Below are 22,784 nucleotides of genomic sequence, written 5' to 3'. Positions count from 1 at the left end.
CAGAGGCAGGTGGATCTCTGAGTTCAAGGTTAGCCTGGTCTACACAGCAAGTTCCAGGGTTACACAGAGAAAAAACTGTCTCAAAAAAAAAAAAACAAAAAAAACAAACAAACAAAAAACCAAGAAAACAAAAACAAAACTGGCACAGATTTGTTATTTACACCAACCCTTGCCAAGAGACTCAAGGTAAACGACAGAACATTCATCCTCCAGACCTAAGAAGCCAGGACTCACTTGAGGCTACATATGAGAAACATGGCTAGAGCTCCTTAGAGACCCAGCCTGCTTACCTGGGGGCTCTGCATCCTTCTGGCCAGATTTCTTGTGCACCATGGCTGGATATGTGATTGTCAGCTTACTGTTGTGCTCCTTCCGAACTACTGACCGTCCAGTCCTACACTCGGGAGCACGTGCGGAGAGAAACAATCCCCAATGAGACATTTAATAATGGCGCTGAGTGACTGGCCAAAACAGCTCACCCAGGGAACAGGAAAGGCTCATGGACAACACTCACTTGCAGTGGGGACATCGCTTAGCAGCCATATGTGTCTTCCAGAAGTAAGAAATGAGTTTGCTCCTGCTTTCGCAGACATTTTTCACCTGTTTAAAGTCAGAATATGACAGTGGCTTATTTTCAGGTAGGGTCTCACTTTGTAGCCCAGGTTAGCCTCAAATTTGTAATCTTCTTGCTTTAGCCTCTCAAGTAATGAGATTACAGATGTGTACCACCACACCTGCACTGCAGTGTCATTCTGAAAAGAATATACTCTGTATGTATTTAATGGTTTTTCACTTTTTATTTTAACTAGAGAAAATCATCCTGTGGTGGTTTGAATGAGAAATACGCCCCTGCAAGTGCAGGCATCTGAACACTTGGCTGAAGGCACTGTTTGGGTAGGTTATGAAACCTTTGGGGCTTTGGCCTGGCTAGAGGAAGCAGATCAGTGGGCACAGGCATTAAGAGTTCAGACTTGCCCGTGTCCAGTTTGCTCTCTGCTTCCTATTTGTAGCTGAAGACTGTCTCTCAGTTTGGGGCCTCCTGCCATTACAACGCCACTTCTGGATCCATAAGTGCATATAAACTCTTCAGTCCTTAAGCTGCCTTTGGTCATGGTGTTTTATCACAGCAAGAGAAATTTACTAAAATATACCCTTACTTAAACAAAAATATCCCACAAAATAGTCTTTGATATCGCTATCTAAGTGGTCATATTAAAGGTAACCAAGTATCACCAAGGACAAGGCACCGAGGTTCCTCAAGAAGTGCTTTCTGGTCTGGCTGTAGCAGGTCATCTTGAAATTGCCACCTGCTCTCTATCCCTGAGCACACAGATGATGCTCACTTTGATGAAGCCCAGTATCAGATGGAAATGATGCAGCGCCTTTGCCATGGAAACATTACTATCTCCACATGGGTCAGTACCAGTTCTTGTACTATGGTTTATTTGTCCCTCAGGCAACTTCTGCGTTCTCTGTTTATTTACTAAAATGCCCAGAAGAATCTGTGTACAGTACCATAAACACCGCTCACAGGTCTCTCTTGTTAAAGGCACACAGAATGACTCCTAAACTGACGGAACTTTATAGAAAAGGACTTTGGCACTGACACACTACAACCTTTTGAGAGTATTTTTGAAGATGTGCTGACTATAATTAAAGATTCATATCTGCTCAATATCCTAATATCAGCACTTGAGAAGTCAGCTACAGCAGATGAACACCAATTGTTCAGTCTTGCCATCGGTAATCATTTGGGCAAGACTCTACAGTTGATGATGGAACTACCAGATGAAATGAGCCAAGACACAGACATTCACCAGTCACTAGCAACAGAAGCATGAGCACCAGCAATGCAGGCAGCAGGAGGCCGTGCACAGCTGGAATTGAGAACCCTCCCACTCCGAGAGGCCCTGGCGAAGCACTTCCAGCTCCCCAAAGCCTCTGCCAGGATGCAGTCGCTGTTCATTGCAGGCCAGATTAGCACTCCCTGCCAGAACATCAAGGAGTTCACTGTCCCAAACCTAAGTAACCTTGCCAGGACTATGCTTTTCAAGAACATAACCAAGAAAAAAGAAGTTTCTAGAAAGGGAGTTAATGTAGACTCTCTTCCATTTCTTAAATTTTTGTTTTAAAATGATGAGAACATATGTTTGTCTGTGTCTAGATATGTGCAGGTGAGGACAGGTGACCATGGAGGCCAGAGGCATCAGATCCCGCTGAGGTAGGGGGTTGAGAGCCATCCAACATGGGTGCTGGGAATCAGACTCGGGTCTGCACTGCTGAGCCACCTCTCCGGTCCTAACAGCCAACTCTTGGAGGAAACGTGTTTCCATGCAGAAAAGCAGAGGCGGTTTCTTTAATGTCACTGCTGCCTTTAGCTATGATGTCATCTTTCCAGACAAGTCCTGACTGTTTAGAATGACTCTCATCCATAGTATCAGATTAGGAACATCAACTTCTCCAGAAAGCTGTGACTGAGAGACCATGAATCCATTAAGAATAAGTACGGGTTCATTTAGCTTTTAAAACAAATCTCTGTGTGGAGCTGGGCCCCTCCCTGCCACTTCCCCAGATGGCTCTCAGCATTCCCACAGTGGTGCTTCTCTTGGCTATTACCAGGTCCCACTGTAGGGCTTCTGGAACCTCCATGGGTCCCTGCGCTATTTAATGGTATAATACCTGGTCATAAAGTGAATTCAGTTTGAAGGTCAGTGATGCAGTATATTAGCTACCTCACTCCTTCACTGAGCGGATAAATTCCTTCACAGAGGCCGCTAAGGGAGAGATGAGGCAGCAGGGCTTTAGAGACGGTATGGGGTGGGGAGGGGTGGAGGTAGGGACAGATGGCGTTCTCAGCTCAGCGCAACTGCTTGCCAGAGGCTCTACTTAAACCAGTGTCATCTAATCCTCTTAGCAGCCCTGCTGGCAGCCATAAAGAGAAAGAAATGAACACTCTGGCCGTTTTAGAAATGTGCACGTCACAGGGCTCACAGGGGCAGAGCTGGGACTGAACCCTAAGTCTACCCTGGGAAGCCAGAGACGTATGCAGATGACAGCATAGAGGAACTGTGGTTACCAGGCTGAAAGTCAGGGGCTACAGAAAGGGGGACAGCGGTAACTCACATGTGCTCCTTGGGACCCCAAGAGGTTGTTCTGCAGAATTTTGCTTGTGTACTCTTCTAACTCTTCTTGAATTTCAAAGGCGGAAGGGTCAGCAGTTTCTTCCAGAAACTGAAAGAGAGGAAAACTATTGTAATACTACAATACAGTAAATGTCTGATGAACATCATGGTTGTGGCTGGCCTCTTCAAGGACTAAGGAATCCACAGGAGGAAAAGAAACGATTTGCACATTTTATGAAGAAAAAAAGAAAATAAAGATAGGAGCCATGAGTACTTTTGTGAAAATAAAACTAAATTGGGATAAAACAAATCCCTAGAAAAGCATAACTTCTTTAATTAAAGGCTTAGGAAAATCTTTCTCTCACTTCTCTTTCTCGTAGACAAATCTGCCTGTGGATTAACTGTTTAGCTTTGTTTTCTTGGAGGCAAATAGGATGAGAATTTCTACTACTGGCAGAAACCGGCCCAGGCTTCTTAGACTTCATCTCTACTGAGGGCTGTGAGTGCCTAGTGCAAACCTCAGCTCTGTGCTTTTCCAAAGCATGCCATGAAGGCTCTCCAGCAGCATGGAAGTACTACAAAATGTGAGATGCCAGGCACTATCCTGATGACCTGTGGGATTGCTCATCTCCTACAAACGCTTTCTTTCAGGGCATTTCTTCTACAAACGCTTTCTTTCAGGGCATTATAGAGAATTTTTGAGGCCGTAAAGATAGCTCAGCAACTAAGAGCATTAGCTTCTCTTACAAGGTCCTGAGTTAGATTCCTAGAATCCACATGGCGGCTAACTACCTTCTGTAGCTGCAGTTCCAGAAGACCCAACACTCTCCTCCAGGGCACCAGGCATGTTATGTGGAACACACATACATGCAAGCAAAAACACTCAAACATGCAAAATAAAAATATCAAAAGAAAAAAAAGTTCCTTAACTCATTTTTAAGGCTGAAACAACACAGGTACCCAAACTCTACAGGACAATATGAGAAAGGAAATTTACAGATCAATCCAACTCAAGATTACAGATGCCAAATCCTAAGCAAAATATTAGGAAGCCAAATCTACAACATAGGACAAAGCAATTTCTATCACTGGGCATGGTGACACAGGTCTTTAATCCCAGCACTCAGGAGGCAGAGGAAAGAGGATCTCTCGGAGCTTGAGGCCAGCCTTGTCTACACAACAAGTTTCAGGCTAGACCTTACTACAATAATCAAAATGGTAAGCTAACAGTAATAAACTACCACCATCTACCTCCCAGACACGGTTCGGGGTTTGAAAGTTCTCTTTATACTGTCTTTCACAGCAAAAGCATATCAGTTACATCCACTAGCTGTAGTTTCCAGATGTCAAGTCGTTAGAACAGTTTTCAGGTGCTGCTTAGAGGCAAGCAGCATGTCAGTCTGAGAATGGAATAGTTCCTTTGTTACTGAAGGCCTCTACATTGCTGAGGGTTAAAGGAGGGTTTTACAAACTACTCAACTTGGGCATGTTTGATGTTTCCTCATGAACAAGACTGAACCAATGCCCTTGTGGTAGAAGAACCCCAAAGCAACATGCCATTTTTACCACAGCTTAGAACATACCATGTGATTTTAATTTTTTTTTAATCAGGTATTGTTCACTTTGACTACTTGAATAAGGGGGTTGAGTGTCAGATTCTTTGATAAGAAAGTGATGCTTCCTCAATCTCTGTGGTTAATAAAGATTACATATGTGTGTGGCAGAATGTACTGTAAAGTGTACCAGCAGCCTGCTACTTAAATTATCAGTCATTCAAATCATTCTCCATTTACATCCATGTGAACTCATGGATGCTGTAGATTCCTACTGCATTCAATGGCTTATACTTATTTACTATCACAATTTGTTTTGATTGTCCCAGATTTGGCCACAGTAAACCCCTCACACAAGCTGTGTCCTTTTGACTGACTCTGAGCACCAACTTACTCTCTGGCATGTCATGTTACAGGCTACTGTAATTTCTCATCCAGGCTTACAATCAGCCATTTCTTCAAGAAAGCCCTGGACAAGGAATAATGGGCCTGGAAGTTTACATGTGAACCGCCTTCTACCTCTTCTACCACTACCCCACCCAGACCCAGGGAAAATACCTATCTATTAGCATCATTATAAGATACAAGGGTCGCCGGGCAGTGGTGGCAGATGCCTTTAATCCCAGCGCTTGGGAGGCAGAGGCAGGTGGATCTCTGTAAGTTCAAGGCCAGCCTGATCTACAGATCAAGTTCTAGGACAGCCAGGGCTATTTAACACAGAGAAACCCTGTCTCAAAAGACCAAGAATAAAAAAGATACAAGGGTCAAACATTCTGGAGACTATTGGGGTGGCACAAAGGACAACAAACAAACATCTCTTGATGTCCTGGTTTCCATTACCAACCTACCCTGCTCAGAATTCGCTCAAGCTCATAAACTGCTTGGAGGGCTCCAACTTCCAGGACCCTCAGCTGGCAGATCAACAGGTGAATGGCAGCCCGAGGACAAGTCAGCATGTGGCAATTTAAACAGGAGCCTCGGAGCAGGAGGTAGAGTTTCTAAAGAGTAGGGACAAAAGGAAACAGGACATTAAAAAGAGACACAATACGCACAGTGGTTTTCATTGTACAAGAGATTTTTTCTTTCTGTTGTCTATTTCCTTAAGAATTCTACTTCTGCCTCTATAGCCTTTTAGACCCTATAAACTAAACCAACATTCCCAAATATTTCTTTTATGATTTCATTTTAAACCATTCAAATTTGAAATTCATGTAGAATGAATGCATGGTCTGAGAAAAGGAATTCCTTTTGCTTTACCCCAACTACTTAACTAGGACAATAGCCTTTCTTCAATATGCTTAACAGACAACCTGGTGTGTATGCCACAATCTAAACAGCTTAAAAACAGCCCCTGGAGGCTAGGTTACTCATACAAGCGGCAGTCTAGACAGGGGCTTCATTCTGATGCTATTGGTCTTCCTTTGGGGGCTTTGCTTTCCTACTAAGAAGTTACACTGTGCAGAGCTACCTGAAAAGCCAATGGCCTCAGGAGCACCAGAATTCCCTCCACTCCTAGGGAGGTGACTGCCACTCAGCTTTCTGAAGGGCACAGAACCCTTGAAGCAAAAGGGCATAAATCAGTGCCTTAAGTCTGGAATAGACCCCGAGTCTTGGATAGGTGGGTGGGTGGCTCACTAAACATTTCCCTCTCACATAAACAGAATCTAGTTGTGGCTTTTTTCAACTGGAATCAAGCTGAAATTCTCCGGGTAGTCTGTAGGGTAAGCTGAAGTTACAGGGTAAGCATCCCTAATCTGAGAATCTAAAATCCCAAACTTTTTGAGACCCGATATACAAATAAACAAATTCAACATCTGACTTCATGGGTTATGGGTTTTAGTAAAAATGTAGGCATGTCAGAAATACATACAATCCCCTTCAGGCTGTGTATATGAGGTATATATAAACTATGAGTGAATTCATGTTTAGACTTGGGTTCCATTCCTACAATATCACCATTATGTAGGCTGTAAATAGTCCAAAACCTGAAATTGAAAACAATTCTGATCTCAAGCATTTTGGACAGTGGACCCTCGAGGTGACATGCACTGAGTCCCTCAAGGTTTTTTTTTTTTCTAAAGAAAGAGGAAGAAAAGATGGTCCTCACAACTCCAGCAATCCCAAGGCCCACATGCCCAGGGCAGCACATACATCAAAGAGGAGAGGGTTGTACACCGTGAGCGGGAGCTCAATGTGGCCCAGGTGTCCCGAGCAGTTGCTGAAGTCCTGCACACAGGTGGAGCACACTTCTTTGGAATCTGCAGGCCCCAATGCCAAATCATACAGGCCATTTGCTGAAGGGTTTCCCAGACTGTCCACATAGCGAGGGTTGGTAATGGATTTAACGCTTAATTTCCTGAGGAGATTAGAAAAAAAAATCCAGGGAAAGCTCAGGTTATTAACTTCTCTGATGTTCCAGACCTGACTAGAAAGCCTAAATCATTCAATGAAGGAACTGCCATATAAGAACTCCTGTACACAGAATAACAAATCAAGAAAATTAAACACAAATAAAATCATAAAGAAACTTCCTTTATGCAAGATTTCATCACTTTATATAATGGAATCTCTTAACTGTCAAATAACTAGTCTTGTACCCACTAAGAGCGTGTTATTGCGCCACATAGAACAGTAAATGTTATAAAGCCTGTGTGTGCTCTACTCAATTGTATTTGGGTGTTCACACAACAATGAAATAGTGAGAAAGCATCCTTCTTAAATGTCACACAAATATACTTTACAAAGCCCAGTTTGCCTTGTAAATCTCATCTAATTTAGAAAATTGTGGGGAGCCAGACTGACCCGAGACTTTCTCAGTGGTCCTGATGAAAGGACAAAGGAAACTGTAGTTCTGTGCCCTTGTCCAGCAGTGGACTTGGTAAGGCCAGTCAAGAGGAGGAGCCAGTGCCTCGAAGGAGTCAAGGTTGCAGCTTCTGAGGACGCAACTCTTCCCCCTCAGCTGTGATTATCAATCCTAAGACAGCTGCGTCTGAGGTATCCTGGGCTCTCTTTGCCAACATTGTCTGACTTCGCTCTCTGCTGACCCTGGCTGTTTTCCCCCCTACAAACAGTGTATAAGATGCTGTACTTCCTAATAAGCTTGCTTGGCATAAGACATAGCTTACGCAAGACTTTCTGACCTCAGCTTTTATCTTCTATCCTCTATCTTTCCATCCCTTGGCATCTCCCCATGAGGATCCTGTCACTGAAGAATGACCTGCTGGTCCAGGTCAGAAAACAAATGTAAGGACAGAGATGCCATCCCCTTCTTGCACTCTAGAGGGAACAACAGCAGCAACAAAAAAAGTCAGTGAGCTGTAGGGTCAGGTAAACTGACGGTGGTCCATAAAAAACGAAGCTGAACAGATCTGGAAGACTCCCATGGTCAATGCCACTGGAAGGACCAAGGATACATGGAGCATCAGGAAGGTTGAGAACCACCGTTGTAGTATCTTTTTCCCGAGGGCAAACTCCTGGGAAGGTTTAGGGGTGATATTAGTATGACTTCAATTTGCACTTGAGAATAATTTTGACAGCTGTGTGGAGGACTGACAGGACTAGATGTATATGAGGGTGGAGGTGGAAGGAAGAGACAATCTGAGCATGACAAAGAACTGACTTAAGGCAGTGGCAATAGAGATAAAAGGAGGGTAAAATCAAATTAGATATGTAGGTAACATACAGCAAAAGCCTAATAAATAAGATGTTAGAGTGGAGTCTAGAATTGTTTTATTTTGCATTAAACCTGGCACGCCAGTTTGGGGAGGCAGTTCCTTTCAGTTTGTGGAAGTGAGGGTGCATGTTGCGTTTTTAATGCAAGTTTGAGATGCGTGTATGTTATCGAGATCAAAATGAAGATTAAATAAGAGTTCCTGCGACTTCATAACTTCATAAAGTACAACAAGGCCTTAACCTGCGATTTAAAGGTTCATCATCGCTCCGACGAGAGGAGACTAATTAGGTAGTTCATAAGCGCGTGGCGAACATGAGAATATAAATGACTGGTTCGTTAACGAGGAAGATGAACGGATAAAGATGGAGCAAGGAAGGTCAAACCCAGTCGCAGCGCATTCTTTCCCGCTACCTGCAAAACGGCGCCAGGCAGCCGGACCCCCCGACAGGCTCGGCGCAAGGCCTTTTGGGAACTGTAGTTCCCGGCGCCCACTGCCACAACCACGCATTCCCACCAACTCCTTACTTGAGCTCCTCGGCCGAATACATCCCGAAGGAAATGCCCTGAAGCCGCCTCCATGGCGTGTGCTTGGAGGCCAGCATCTTTCGAGTCAGTTTTGAGATCCGTCACCTAGAGAGAAGTTCCCGTTAGCTCCGGCGAAACACGCTGGACTCTCGCAGCACGGAGCCACCATGTGTTTTCCACTGCGCATGCGTGCCGGAAACGCTGCCTAGCTTACTGACTTGGACGAGCTCACTTTTGCTTTCGGGGTGGAGTGGGGTCAGAAGAAAATAGTCTCAAGACCCTCTTTCTGTTTAAAAACAAAATCACAACTGAGACATCAGGAATAATATTTCAAGTACATTTATTTGAGGCGAATGATGTGTAGTGAGCCTTCCGTTGGTATCCTTGCCAAACATGACCTTGTAACCACCCATTTCGAGCTGAGACGTTCCACGCCTGCCCCGCCTCTTTTGACCTTGTAGGCGGAGGGCGTTCCCAACGTGCTCTGCGAACAGTCCAAAGATGGCGGCGGCGCTGTCTGCTCGCTGTGTGCGTCTCCGCGGCGGGCCTGCCTTGCTGCAGACTGCTCGGGGGGCAGGTGTGTGTGAAGCGAAGCCCTGCTGCAGGTAAGAAGACCCGGAGTCAGTTAGACCTTGCATTTCCTTAAGAGTTGTGGAACTAGGTGGCATGCAACGGTGTTTGCGTGCTGGAGGCCGCGCGCCCCCAAGGGTAGCACGAGGTAGCAGTGGTTTGACCTTAAGTTTCGAACGGCGTATATTCTTTCGGGAGATTTTTATTGGTTGGTTGTAATACTCTATAAAACTGAAATGGCCCTTTAAAACAGGTCCCTGTTTTCGCAAAGTTCATATTTCCGTGAGTGCTTATACAGCCCCTTCACAAATTTCTTTAAAGCCCCTCCCATATCCATTTTAACTCTGCCAAAAGGAAAGAGCGAAGTAATAAATTTTCCCCAAATAAACGGTAGGCTCTTATCGCCACTGTGGACCGAATGTTATGAGAACTTTGAGCTAAGAAAATTAGGCTGTAGTAAAAGCAGAAAAGCCTTAAAAAAAAAAAAGCCAAAAAAGCCCGACCTCACTTTTTCGATATTGCTTGGGACATGTTGCAGATATTTACGTAATTTCATTTTACACCTTCAAACAGTGGCCTAGTGTAAGGCATTTAGGTGTAGTAAAAAATTTGAAATCCAATTTTGTTTATTTTTGTGTATTGATTCCAAGACCTCATGGATGCTGATTACCCACTCTGCTACTGACTTAAAATCACCAGGCCAAGAAATCTTTCATGTTCAGTGTTTGCCTTTTCTTGAGTTGGATGATAATGGACAACTTTTCTAAAGTGAATTCTGACTAGTAATAACTGTCTGAAAGAACTGTAGGGATTGAATTTGGTGTAACTTACGGTATGTATTTTGTACGTACTTTATCTCAATTCCCCTAAAGATAACACTGGTTGACTTTGTAGAAACCATTTTGCAATCGGGTCCCAGCCCTCCCTTTCTGCTTGTTTTCTTTGCCTGATGGCTACTTCTTTCTCTCAGCATAAGATGATGATTTCAATGAAAGCTTAAGTAAAAATGATACCTTAGACCAGGCACCAGTGGATGACGTAGTTTTCTCTGTGATCACATATAAATTTTCTGAGTAATTCCTATGCCCTTTAAGAATGGAAGACACAAGGTAATATTACCTATTGGTTTGATTTTAGGATACCTGTAAGTGTGTCATTATCCTTGACTGTCCTGGAACTTGCTCTGTAGACCAGGCTGGCAATGAACCAATATATATACTGGGAAAAAAAAATTGGGGGCCCTCTGAGAATATAGCAAACAGTCAAAAGCCTTCTGTTGTTGGCACATTTTTGGTTGTTAAAAGTGGTGGAATATACGACCATAGGTGATCTAAGCTTTGTTCTGATTGCTTTGAGTGGAGTAGGCATTTGCTTGCTATCTGAGTTCTGTCTATTAAAAGCAACAACTCACTGAATTGATCCTTGTCCTGCATTTTCCAGGTTAATTTCTGTTCTAGTGCTGTTAAATTTTCTGGTTTTAATCTTGATTATTTTGTAATGAGATTGCATACTTAAAAAATCTTGGCTGATACTATAGCTTAGTGTTCCAGAGCTTGGCTTAGCATGGGTGAGGCTCTGGTTTGATTCCTAACATCACAAATAAATCTTAACTACCTATTGTTTCTTGCATTGAACTTGCTGTTTTGATCATGATGTGAGGTATACAGTTTCGTCTATTTGATCCATGATAATTAGAAAATGTAGCTCAAAATGTATGCATGCAGGTGGAGATGAGCCGAGAGCTTCAATAATGAGCAGTATTAACTTTAGAGTTTTTTGTTGTTGTTGTTGTTGTTTTTTTTTTTTTTTTTTTATTAATTTATTTTGCAATACAATTCAGTTCTTTTTTAATGCAGATTTTATCCTGGAAGTGCATCCGTGCCAAGGGTTGAAGGAACAAATGTAACAGGTAATTTTAAAACCATGGAAATAGTTTATTTAAAAATGAAACAACAAAAAAAATACACCTTGTATTTCTTTGTATTGTTAGGAAACTGATTATTTTTATTTTTGTCCTGTAAGGGATTGAAGAAATAGTCATTCCAAAAAAGAAAACATGGTGAGTATTATTTGCTATTCATTTAACCAGTGGTTCGGTGTTTGCTGTAAATAAAACATAAGGTTTAAGCAGTGCCTATTTCATAGACAGTTATATATTAACCATTATTTTTAAGATTTATGATGTAAGTTTTTTAAAGATTTGTTATGTATACCATGTTCTGCCTGCATGTATGCCTGCAGGCCACAGAGGGTACCAGATGTCATTATGAATGGTTGTGAGTCACCATGTGGTTGCTGGGAATTGAACTCAGGACCTCTGGAAGAGCAGCCAGTGCTCTTAACCACTGAGCCATCTCTCCAGCCAGTGACGTAATTTTAATTTTTATGTGTAAAACTACACATTTAGTTTAGAATTGAACTATTAGATATACTTTTTTTGTGTAATAATTTTACATTTTAGTGGCTACATTATATTTCATTATATTGATATGACTAGACTCATTTGTTCTCCTGGCCAAGAGTAAGAACAATGGCTGGCCATGGTGCCACGCACCTTTAATCCCAGCACTCAGGAAGCAGAGGCAGGAGGATTTCTGTGAGTTCAGGCAAAACCTAGTCTACCTAGCAAGTTCATACAGTGAGGAAGAAGAATAGGAATAACGGAACATCAGAGGTAAGAGTAGAAACTTGGTTATCTATGAATACAGCATTCCAGTGTACAGAACTTTGCCAGCCTCTGTACCCAAAATAACTACAAGAAATACAACAGGAAGATATTTGGAGTGTTCTACAATCTTAACTGCTGCCTGCTTGTATCGACTCTTATAGTCCTATATGTATGTAACTTTACCCGTATAGCTAGCAGGAGTTCAGGTATATTGAGTATTGTTTTGTGGTGGCATACACCTGTAATCCCAGCACTCAAGGGGCAGAAGGTAACATGATTGTTGATGGCTTGGTGACAGGCCTGTTGAAAATGTTATTAGGAAACAGGATATGAATTGGTTGATGCAAAGCATTGGTCAGCAAATGAAGGCCCTTTTTTAAAAATCTGGCTTATGAGATAAGAATTTTTTTTTAAATATAGTTGCGGGCCCCCCCCCCCCCCCCCTAAAGAAAAGTAACATGCCAAAAAAAAAAAAAAAAAAAAAGAAAGCCAGGCAGTAGTGGTGCAAACCTTTAATCCCAGTACTCAGGAGGCAGAGGCGGGTGGATCTCTGAGTTTGAGGACAACCTGGTCTACAGAGTGATTTCCAGGACAGCCAAGGCTACAAAGTAAAACTCTGTCTTGAGAAACCAAAAAGAAAAAAAAAAAGTAACATGAAAATTTGTGTCAAATTTTATGTGAAATGTAGCTTAGTTTGTTCACATACTTCTTTTTATTGTGTGCTGACAATTTGGACAGCAAACTTTTTGTGCTACCATATTAAAATATTTACTCTGGGGCTGGAGAGATGGTTCAGCTGTTGAAGGCTAGGCTCACAACCAAAATATTTACTCTGTCTCTTACTCCTGGTCCCCCCAAAAAGAAATGGTGTAGAGTGGATTTTGAACCCTGAGGTGGAGCTTCTGATTTCAAGGCTCAAGAATCTGTATTTTCAGACTCCATGTGCCTTTTGTACTTTAAGGCTATGATCTGTCAGATCTCACAATGTCATAGAAAACTTGAACAAATTACAGTCATTGTGAATTTTCTTACATGACTATGACATGATGAAGACAAAGTTCAGCAGGTTAGTATGGATTACGAGGTTATTTTAAGAAGCCTAATTATGATTTGTAAAAGAAGTGCGATTTTCTCAGCACTGGGGAGGTAGAGGCAGGTAGAGCTCTGTGAGTTCAAGGCCAGCCTGGTCTATAAATTGTGTTCCAGTTTTGAATTCTAGGACAGCCAGAGCTGTTACACAGAGAAACACTGTCTCAAAACAAAACAAACAAGAAAAGTAGAATTAAAAACCTTTCATATTAGCAAAGAGTAGAAAATATGTATTTGTTGATGAAACAGCAAATTGGAACAGTTATTTGGGTGGAAGTTAGGATCAGAATTTAAGGTAATGTCCATACCCCTCTGGTTAGCTACTCAGGAGGAATGCTTGCACATGTGGCCAAAGAGCAGTCACAGGGGAAACAGCCTACACACCCATCTTTGTGTGAGTGGATAGAAGTGCCATCATGCTGTCTATGACATTAAAGACATTGGCTACATCTGTGCATAATCACGTGGATAATAGAAACTCATTTAACATGTACCAGGTGACTGATACCAAGTTGCTTTGTTGTATTTTTTAAATCTGCTTATGCTTAAAACTACCTTTAAAAGTTCTGGAAATAGGGGGTTGATGCTGAACTTGCCTAGCATACATTTGAAGCCTTAGATTCAGTTCTTAGATACTGTATAAAACTAGATGTAGTAGTACACGCCTTCAGTTCTATCACTACAGGTGAAGTTCAAGGTCATCCTCAGCTACATAGGGAGTTCCAGGACAGCCTAGGCTACATGAGACACTTGTCTCAAAAGAAATTCTCCTCTGGATATTGCCTTTGAAATTGTTGTTAGGTAAGATCACAATATGACACCAGATACCATAGCTTAACCTGTAAACTTTAGAAGGTTTTTGGTGAATTTTTTTTTAAATTTTTAAGAAATTTATTTTATGTGTGGATGTTTTGCTTTATTATTTATTTTTTGTTTGGTTTGGCTTTTCTTTTTTTTTTTTTTTAAAGATTTATTTATTATGTATACAGAATTCTGCCTGCACATATGTCTGCAGGCCAGAAGAGGGCACCCGATCTCATTACAGATGGTTGTGAGCCACCATGTAGTTGCTGGGAATTGAACTCAGGACCTCTGGAAGAGCAGCCAGTGCTCATAACCTCTGAGCCATCTCTCCAGCCCCTGGTTTTGTTTTTCAGGACAGGGTTTCTCTGTGTAGTTTTGGTGCCTGTCCTAGATCTCGCTGTAGACTAGGCTGGCCTCGAACTCACATCTGCCTGGCTCTGCCTCCCGAGTGCTGGGATTAAAGATGTGCGTCACCACCGCCCAGCTGATGTTTTGCTTTTATATATGTGTGAGTGCCATGTGTGTGCTTGGTGCCTGTGGAGGTCAGAAGAGGGTGTCTATCCCAGGGAACAGGAGTTAGAGATGGTTGTGAGATACCATGTGGATGCTGGAAATGAAGCCAGGTCCTCTGGAACATCAGCTGGTGCTAACTACTAAGCCATTTCTCCAGCCCTGGTTTTTTATTTTTTAAGGATATTACTCATTGTGATTACTTTAAATCACTTTAAATACTTTTTGAAAAAGAGTAAGATTAGTGGCTGTGCACTTGTCTTGAAAAGGATGTATGAAGTAGGCCCCACACCTATAATAATGTAATGACCCCAATGAAACTTAGGAAAGAAGAGCTTTCATTCAAGGACTATGTAAAGTGACCCTGTCTCTAAAAACCAACCAAACAAAAACAAAGTAGCATATCCAATGTCTGTCTTATATACTACAATTATTTAGCTCCTCATGTTATAAAACTTACGTTTTCTTTCTCAGATGACTTACAGTCTTATAAATATTATGTTAAACTTTATTTAAAATAACCCTAAATTTTTTAAAATCACAACAATTCTCTTGGAAATTAAATACATGAGCCCTAGCAAGAGTAAATCTAAGGGGCTGCAGAGATGGTTCAGAGGATGAGAGCATATATTGCCCCTGCAGAGGACAGTTCAGTTTCTAAAGTCAGATGGCCCACAACCACCTGTAACTCCAGCTCCAGGGGAATCCAGTGCCTCTGGTTCCCACAGGCTCTTGCACTTGTGTATACACACACACACACACACACACACACACACACACACACAATTAAGAGTAAGCAGATTTGAAATAGATTATGTCATCTGTCATTTATGCCAGTGAAGCTTTTCCAGTAGTTCAGCGACAAAGGTAAAATGTACTGCTGGCCTAAGGGTCTCCTGCCCTCCCCAGATAAAAGGTAGATGAGGGGTTTATTCAATTTGGCCACGTTGGGAAGAGAGACAAAGAGATATAGTGGAACACTCCCCACCAACACCACCACCCCCAGCAGCAGCAGCAGCAGTAAGGAAAGGGCTGGAGTTGTAAAAAGCTGGTCCAGGCCATGGTGGGGTCTCACACATCGTTGATCCATCATTGCCTAGGATAAAAGTGGATCATTGTGGAGGCTTTGCTTTAGTTGTTCCTGTCAGAGTCCAGAGAATACACAAGGAAGTCGGTTGGAGGAAGTCCGCGAGGTAGATTTATGAGATGAGAGAGGGAATCACTAGCCCTGGATTATTAGGTTATTAGGGATCAGGTCAGAGCACACATGAAGCAAAGGAAGAAGGAATATGCCATCCAAAAGAAGCAGACTTTTGGTGCTGAGGGTCTAGCCTCACAGGGACTCTAAGCCCCGTTAGACTTTAGCTCTGTCGCTTCTGCCTCCGTATCCCTGAGATTATAGGATTGTGTCCCATCTGCTTCTCAGCCATTTCTGCTCTAGTGGTTTTGTGAAATAAGTGCTGGCTCTAGGTGAGGCCTTGTTTTGTGATAAAGCCAAGGTCCTCTGAGAGTAGAATGACTTGTTCATTTTCTAAGTATGAATAGTCTTGGTAAAGGCTGACTTGTGGTTCTTATTCTAGGGATAAAGTGGCTGTTCTTCAGGCACTTGCATCCACAGTAAACAGGGTAAGTAGGATTTTTAGATTAATAACACATTGTTATAGCTCTTTATGCAGAATTAAACTATTGTGCATCTAGAATTTTTTTTTTTAACAAATTAATCCAATCCCTACTTTTAGAAAATGGGGAGACAGGTTTATGAAGTGACCAGCCTAGCTAGGATGTAATGCCCATGGAGTGTTTTTACAGCATCCTATAATTGTTTGTTTTTAGAGACAGGGTCTTTCTGTAGTCCTGGCTGTCCTGGAACTTGCTCTGTAGACCAGGCTGGCCTCGAGCTCACAGAGCTCCTCCTGCCTCTGCTTCCCAAGTATTAGGATTTTTTTTTAAATTATTTATTTGTACTTTATGTGTGTTGGTGTTTGCCTGCATATATGTCTGTGTGAGGGTGTCAGATCCCCGGAACTGGACTTTACAAACTTGTGAGCTGTCATGTGGGTGCTGGGAATTGAACCTGGGTTCTTTGGGAGATCGCCCAGTGCTCTTAACCACTGAGCCACCTCTCCAGCCCCCAAGAGTTAGGATTTTTTTTTTTTTTTTTGGTTTTTCGAGACAGGGTTTCTCTGTGTAGCTTTGCGCCTTTCCTGGAACTCACTTGGTAGTCCAGGCTGGCCTCGAACTCACAGAGATCCGCCTGCCTCTGCCTCCCGAGTGCTGGGATTAAAGGCGTGCGCCACCACCGCCCGGCAAGAGTTAGGATTTTTAAAGGCATGTGCCTCCATGCCCAGCTCATACTAATCATTTCTTTTTTTTTTCTTTTTTGGTTTTTCGAGACAGGGTTTCTCTGTGTAGCTTTGCGCCTTTCCTGGAACTCACGTTGTAGCCCAGGCTGGCCTTGAACTCAGAAATCCGCCTACCTTTGCCTCTGAGTGCTGGGATTAAAGGCATGTGCCACCACCACCCACTAATCATTTTTTAATTACTGGAAAAGCTATTTGACATGCTTGATTCTAAAAATGACATGAAATAAAAATTAATTCAAAACAAAACAGGTGCTTGTTTCTGAGGAATTTAGTAACCAAACAGAGACATTGTCGTAGTTCTGACTCTGATACGTGAGTCTTTCCTGCTGGTGATAATATACTGGTCAAAATACAGATTTTATATCAGGTGTGGTGTACACACCTTTGATCCCAGCACTTGGAAGGAAGGCAGAGGCTGGGGTAGGAGGCTGGAGTTTGGTACCTCCTTAGGTCTTCAAAAGGCGCATACACAGTTCTGAGTAGCATTTCAGATGCCTGTTTACAGACAAATGAACTGCTCAGTCACTGTCACCTGAGTAGTTGGGGCAGGGTCTCAACTGATCCAAGAGCTTGCCTCTAAAGGCTTGTTTCGCTAGCCAGTATTCTGGGAATTTCTTGTCTCTTGCGTTCCGAGCACTAGAATTATAGGAGGGCTGGCACAGCTATCCAGTATTTAGTTCTGTGACTCACACTTGCCTGGTAAGTGCTGTACCTATTTGGCCATTCCCCAGCCGAAGGAACTCTCCTTTTGGTTTGGTTTGGTTTGGTTTTTTCGAGACAGGGCTTTTTTGTAGCCTTGGCTATCCAAAAATTGATCTGTAGACCAGGCTGGCCTCGAACTCAAAAGATCCACCTACCTCTGCCTCCTGATTGCTGGGATTAAAGGTGTCTATCACTACCTAGTAAGAAGGAACTCTCTCTTTTTTTTTTTAACTTTTTAAAAAATAATTTATTTTATTTTATTTTACTTGCATTTGTGTAAAGGTGTCAGATCTCCTGGAACGGGAGTTACAGACAGTTGTGAGCTGTCATGTGGGTACTGGGAATTGAACCCGATCCTCTGGAAGAGCAGCCACTGCTCCTAACCCCTGAGCCATCTCTCTAGCCCAAGAAGGAACTCTTTCAGTGAAGATGCATATATGGATACATAGTGACTGTGCTGTGAAGGAAATCTTATTCCAGGAAACTGTCAAGGGACTAGTTAATTCAGGGGTCCTTAACTAGAGTTTAAAACTGTCAATCCTAACTGACAACAGACTGAAATCCTAAGAAATAAGGCTGAGGAATTAGCACAGTGCTAAAATGCTAACTAATTCTGTGAAGCCCTGAGTTCAATCCTTATTACCAAGAGAAAAAACCTTGTAAGATGGAGCCATGGGGATTTGTACTTACTTGCTCTAAGTTGTGCATAATTTGGGAGAAGTCTTTTGACGTATATTATTTCTTTTTATATATGTAGACATATGACCATACATATTCCTGTGTGTATGTTTCATGTGTAATTAAAGTTTCAGTTTATAGAATTTGTGATCATCACTAAAGCTTAGAGAGTTTCAATGAAAATCTAAAAAGATACGCCTTTCCACAGGACCCTACAGCTGTACCTTATGTATTTCAAGATGACCCTTACCTCATACCAACCTCTACTGTGGAGTCTGTGAGTGCTGTTATATAACTTTTCAAGTCATTTTTAAGACCTTTACTGATTTGTGTAAGAATATATAAATAGTTGAATTATTAAACTACACCTTGAAAAGCTTAAATGCTGACAAATGGTAGTCTCTGAATCTCTTATCAAAAATTAAGTATTGTCTCTGAAGAAAGTTTTGATTTTAATTTTTTAATTAAGGTCTTTTTTTTTTCCATGCACTGGTGTTTTGCCATGGGTGTTGGGTCCCCTGAAACTGGAGTTACAGACAGGCCAGAGCTATGATGTGGGTGCTGGGATTTGAACCTGGGTCCTCTGGAAGAGCAATCAGTGCTCTTAACTGCTGAGCCATCTCTCCAGCCCTATTTTATTAAGGTCTTAAGCAAACCATTTGTGTGTGTGTGTGTGTGTGTGTGTGTGTGTGTGTGTGTGTGTGTGTGTGTGTGTGTGTTGCACTGTATATAAAACGTGACCTGAAATTAATGCCGTACTCAGAATTGAGGTATGTGCAGTACTGTAACTTGGTTTGTTATTGGGACTTCTAGTATTATTGCATTTTTTTTTTTCTGGGGAGAAGGGAATAATTTTTGCTGAGGGTGTAGCTTTGCTTAAGTTTAAATTATATGTAAATGCTAATTTGTATTTAAATCTTTTTCCCCCCCTATATAGCGTTCATTTTTATTGGCAAAGAAGTCCGGGAAGAATGCAGCAAAGTTTATTATTAATTCATATCCCAAATATTTCCAAAAGAATGTAGCTGAGCCTCATATACCGGTAAGAAGAGGTGATTGTGTCTTTTATATAATAATAGGAATGCAGATTAAATCATTTGTCCATAACTGGTTTAGCCATTTTAGTGCCGTGAATATTGGAGTGAGAACGTTTACTGACTTTTTAAAATAATTCTTGTGTGATTCCTGATGCTGCTCTTGAGTCTTCTCTGTGACTGTTCCTTTTCAGGGTCCTCTAGTAGCTTCCTGCATTTCCTTATACGTGTTGTCTTCATCAGTTTTTACAGTCTGCACTTGCTGGTCTGGTCGTCCCTGCACTCTGTTGTCTGTATCTTGACCAGATTCCTCCTCTTGGGACTTGAGGCTGTCCGTCTGACTCCCCTTTGTTCTGTAGTTGAGCGGTGCTTGTAGAGTGTTCCAGCAGCTTCCACAGTCCATCCCTTCAGCACAGCAGTGAGCAAAATAGGTGCACCTCTCTCCTCCTGAGAGTGTGTGGAAAGTCCAGCCTCACAGCAGCTCATCTGCGTACAGCCTCTCCCTTTCCCTTCTGTTCCCCAAACTCACACCCAGACACAGCCATCCTCCCTCACACCGCAGTTTCTGGTGACTGGCCAGCAAACCGATACGGTTCTGTGGTGAAATACTAAAACCCTGAATCAGAACAGCAGCAGTTGTGGGGTGGTCATCTGCTGGCCCAGCACTCTCCTTTAAGTTTTTGGCTGTCGCTGCTCCTGTGCTTGGCTTTAGGGGTCATTGGTGCTGAAGCCTTGCAGGGGTCTCCTGTCTTGGAGATAGAGCGCTGTATATCATATCCTCAGATGAGGAAGTGCCTCCCTGAGATACAGCTGTAAGGCATTTTCTCAATTAGTGATCAATGGGGGAGATCCCAGCCCACGGTGGGTGGTGCTACCCTGTGGTGGTCCTGAGTTCTAGAAGAAAGCAGGTGGAGCAAGTCATGTGAAGAAGCCAGTAAGCAGCACCCCCCATGGCCTCTGCATCAGCACCTGCCTCCAGGTTCCTGCCCTGTGTGAGCTCCTGTCCTGACGGCCTCAGTGAATAGCAATGTAGAAGTGTAACCCAAATGAACCCTTTCCTCCCCGGCTTTATGGCGTGGTGTTTGTTGCAGCAGTGGAACCCTAACAAAGATGCGGGGGGGGGGGGGGGGGGGGGGGGGGGTGTATATTGTAGTTGGTTTTTGTCTTGTTTTTTATTTTCTTTTTTTTTTTTGGTTTTTCGAGACAGGGTTTCTCTGTGTAGCTTTGAGCCTCTCCTGGGACTCACTTGGTAGCCCAGGCTGGCCTCGAACTCACGGAGATCCGCCTGACTCTGCCTCCCGAGTGCTGGGATTAAAGGCGTGCGCCACCACCGCCCGGCTTTGTTTTTTATTTTCAAGAAAGGATCTCACCAAGTATCCTGGCTGGCCTGGAACTCCAAAGAAAGCCACCTGCCTCTCCCTGAAGGATGCTGGGATTAAAGATGTGCTCCACTGTGCCTGGTTTTTTGTTTGTTTTGTTTTGAAAGCAGGATTTTTTGTTTTTTTACCAGCACTAAAGTATTCAGCTCAACCTCAGGTTGCGATCCTTGGTTGAAAACGGGGTCTTCCAAGTATGGATTGAGTATTTATGATAGAATGTTTTAAAATTTTCATCAAGTCAGGAGATGGCTAAGCAGTCTTCTCTGCTCAAGTTGAAGTTTATTGGCCTTTCTTGTGTGTTTTGATTTTGTTTTTTCAAGACAGGATTTCTCTGAGTGGCCTTGGCTGTCCTGGAATTTGCTCTGCAGAGATCTGCCTGCCTCTGCCTGCCCCTCCACCCTCATCTGGAGTTAAAGGCATGCGCCACCACCTGCCCAGCTTCTTCTTATCTGTATATTTTGTATTTATGTTCAGAGCAGTGAACTGATTTTGCTTTGTTGGTGCTAATAGCTTCCTCCTGCTGTTACCCTTTTTCCTTGGCCTGCTCTTCATTTATTCCTCTTCTTCCTAGTGTCTAATGCCTGAGTGCTTTGAACCTCAGATTGAAGATGTTAGCGAAGCTGCCCTGAAGGAACGAATCAGACTCAGGAAAGTCAAGGCTTCTGTGGACCTCTTTGATCAGCTTTTACAAGCAGGTGATTCACCTCAGCCCGAGCCCCTCTTGGAACTTGGGGCCATTTGATATGATCCAAGTAGGTTTTTGATTTTTCGAGACAGGGTTTCTCTGTGTAGCTTTGGAGCCTGTTCTGGAACTCACTCTGTAGACCAGGCTGGCCTCAAACTCGCAGAGATTCGCCTGACTCTGCCTCTTGAGTACTGGGATTAAAGGTGTGTGCCACCCCCCTCCTGGCAACCCAACTAGTTTTGAGTAAAAATGACCAATAGTGTTTACTTCTGTTTGAAGTGATATAATACACGTAATTCATTTTCTGCTGCTTCAGACTGAAACTGTAAGTGAAGTAGAACTGCAGGTTCATTTGTTTGTTTTTGTCCTGTGCACTTTTAAAGTACATGCTGATTCTTGGCCTCCTTTTTTAACATTAGGTGTGAGAAGGTCGGGCCAAATAAACCTGAGAAATATGCTGAATGGTGGTGGCACACGCCTTTAGTCCTAGTACTTAGGAGGCCAAGGCAGGCAGATCTCTGTGAGTTCAAGGCGAACCAGGGCTACACAGAGAAACCCTGTCTTGATAAAACAAAACAAAACAAAAACCAGAAATGCTTTATTTTTATTGTGTGTGTGTGTGTGTGTGTGTGTGTGTGTGTGTGTGTGTGTGTGTGTTTGTGTTTCATTTGCGTGTATGTCTGTGCATCATATGTGGGCCTGGTGCTTAGGAGGCCAGAAGAAAGCATCAGATCCTTGCTAACTGGAGTTACCGATGGTTATTTTACCAGCATTTTGGGTGCTGAGAATCAAACCCAAGTCCTAAGGAAGAGCAGTCAGTGCTTTTAACTGCTGAGCCGTCTCTCCAGCCCTGAGAAATGCTTTAAAAGAAAGACTGTTGGGCCGGGCGGTGGTGGCGCACGCCTTTAATACCAGCACTCAGGAGGCAGAGCCAGGCGGATCTCTGTGAGTTCGAGGCCAGCCTGGTCTCCAAAGCGAGTTCCAGGAAAGGCGCAAAGCTACACAGAGAAACCCTGTCTCGAAAAAACCAAAAAAAAAAAAAAGAAAGACTGTTGGACTGGAATCAGGGACTGGGACCGTGATGTAGTCCTACGTCACTTAGTAACCTAGACAGAGGCCACGGAATGTTCTGAGAGGCCAGCTAACATCCTGTTGTACTTTGAATTAGATCTGGAGATTTTTTAAGGAAATACAGTTCTAGATAATGTGACTGGTAAGCTACAGAGAATATACATGTGGTCATTGCAAAGTCAACCATTATCATTAAATATTAGGAGTCTAGACTGCTGTTTAGTGAATTAGAATTAAAAATATGGTAAAAATAGAAGAAATGGCAACTGAAAAAAAATCTTGAAAATGCAATTTGAACCCAAAACATTTTCTTACACTCTTTAAGAATTTAGGTAGCTTTCTATAGCATCAGACATAC

The 22,784-nt window shown here is 42.7% G+C and overlaps 2 protein-coding genes across 3 annotated transcripts in view; one reads left to right on the top strand and one right to left on the bottom strand.

The window, feature by feature from the left end:
* The window catches only part of Polr1a (RNA polymerase I subunit A), a 64,823-nt gene extending 55,769 nt beyond the window's left edge, over positions 1–9,054 (bottom strand). Inside the window, exons 1-6 of the mRNA XM_052720377.1 lie at positions 8,874–9,054; positions 6,827–7,031; positions 5,524–5,673; positions 3,124–3,231; positions 515–600; positions 291–394 (exon numbers count right to left, since the gene is read on the bottom strand). Coding sequence (XP_052576337.1) covers positions 291–394; positions 515–600; positions 3,124–3,231; positions 5,524–5,673; positions 6,827–7,031; positions 8,874–8,950 — 730 coding nt within the window. The 5' untranslated portion in view covers positions 8,951–9,054. The remainder of the gene's footprint in view (positions 1–290; positions 395–514; positions 601–3,123; positions 3,232–5,523; positions 5,674–6,826; positions 7,032–8,873) is intronic.
* Positions 9,055–9,348: 294 nt separating this feature from the next.
* The window catches only part of Ptcd3 (pentatricopeptide repeat domain 3), a 33,673-nt gene continuing 20,237 nt past the window's right edge, over positions 9,349–22,784 (top strand). The window contains exons 1-7 of one of the 2 annotated variants that reach the window (XM_052720390.1): positions 9,349–9,478; positions 11,300–11,352; positions 11,466–11,502; positions 16,095–16,140; positions 18,466–18,534; positions 19,195–19,299; positions 21,242–21,365. In XM_052720390.1, coding sequence (XP_052576350.1) covers positions 9,375–9,478; positions 11,300–11,352; positions 11,466–11,502; positions 16,095–16,140; positions 18,466–18,534; positions 19,195–19,299; positions 21,242–21,365 — 538 coding nt within the window. In that variant the 5' untranslated portion in view covers positions 9,349–9,374. Of the gene's footprint in view, positions 9,479–11,299; positions 11,353–11,465; positions 11,503–16,094; positions 16,141–18,465; positions 18,535–19,194; positions 19,300–21,241; positions 21,366–22,784 lie in introns of those variants that run through there. The other variant, XM_052720391.1, reaches the window with a different exon arrangement.

This window comes from Peromyscus californicus, unplaced genomic scaffold (genome assembly GCF_007827085.1).
Source record: "Peromyscus californicus insignis strain IS unplaced genomic scaffold, ASM782708v3 Scaffold_6__1_contigs__length_162567912, whole genome shotgun sequence".
NCBI classification, from domain to species: domain Eukaryota; kingdom Metazoa; phylum Chordata; class Mammalia; order Rodentia; family Cricetidae; genus Peromyscus; species Peromyscus californicus.
Note: the sequence above shows the minus strand (reverse complement) of the source record. Positions and strands in the feature narration are given on the sequence as shown.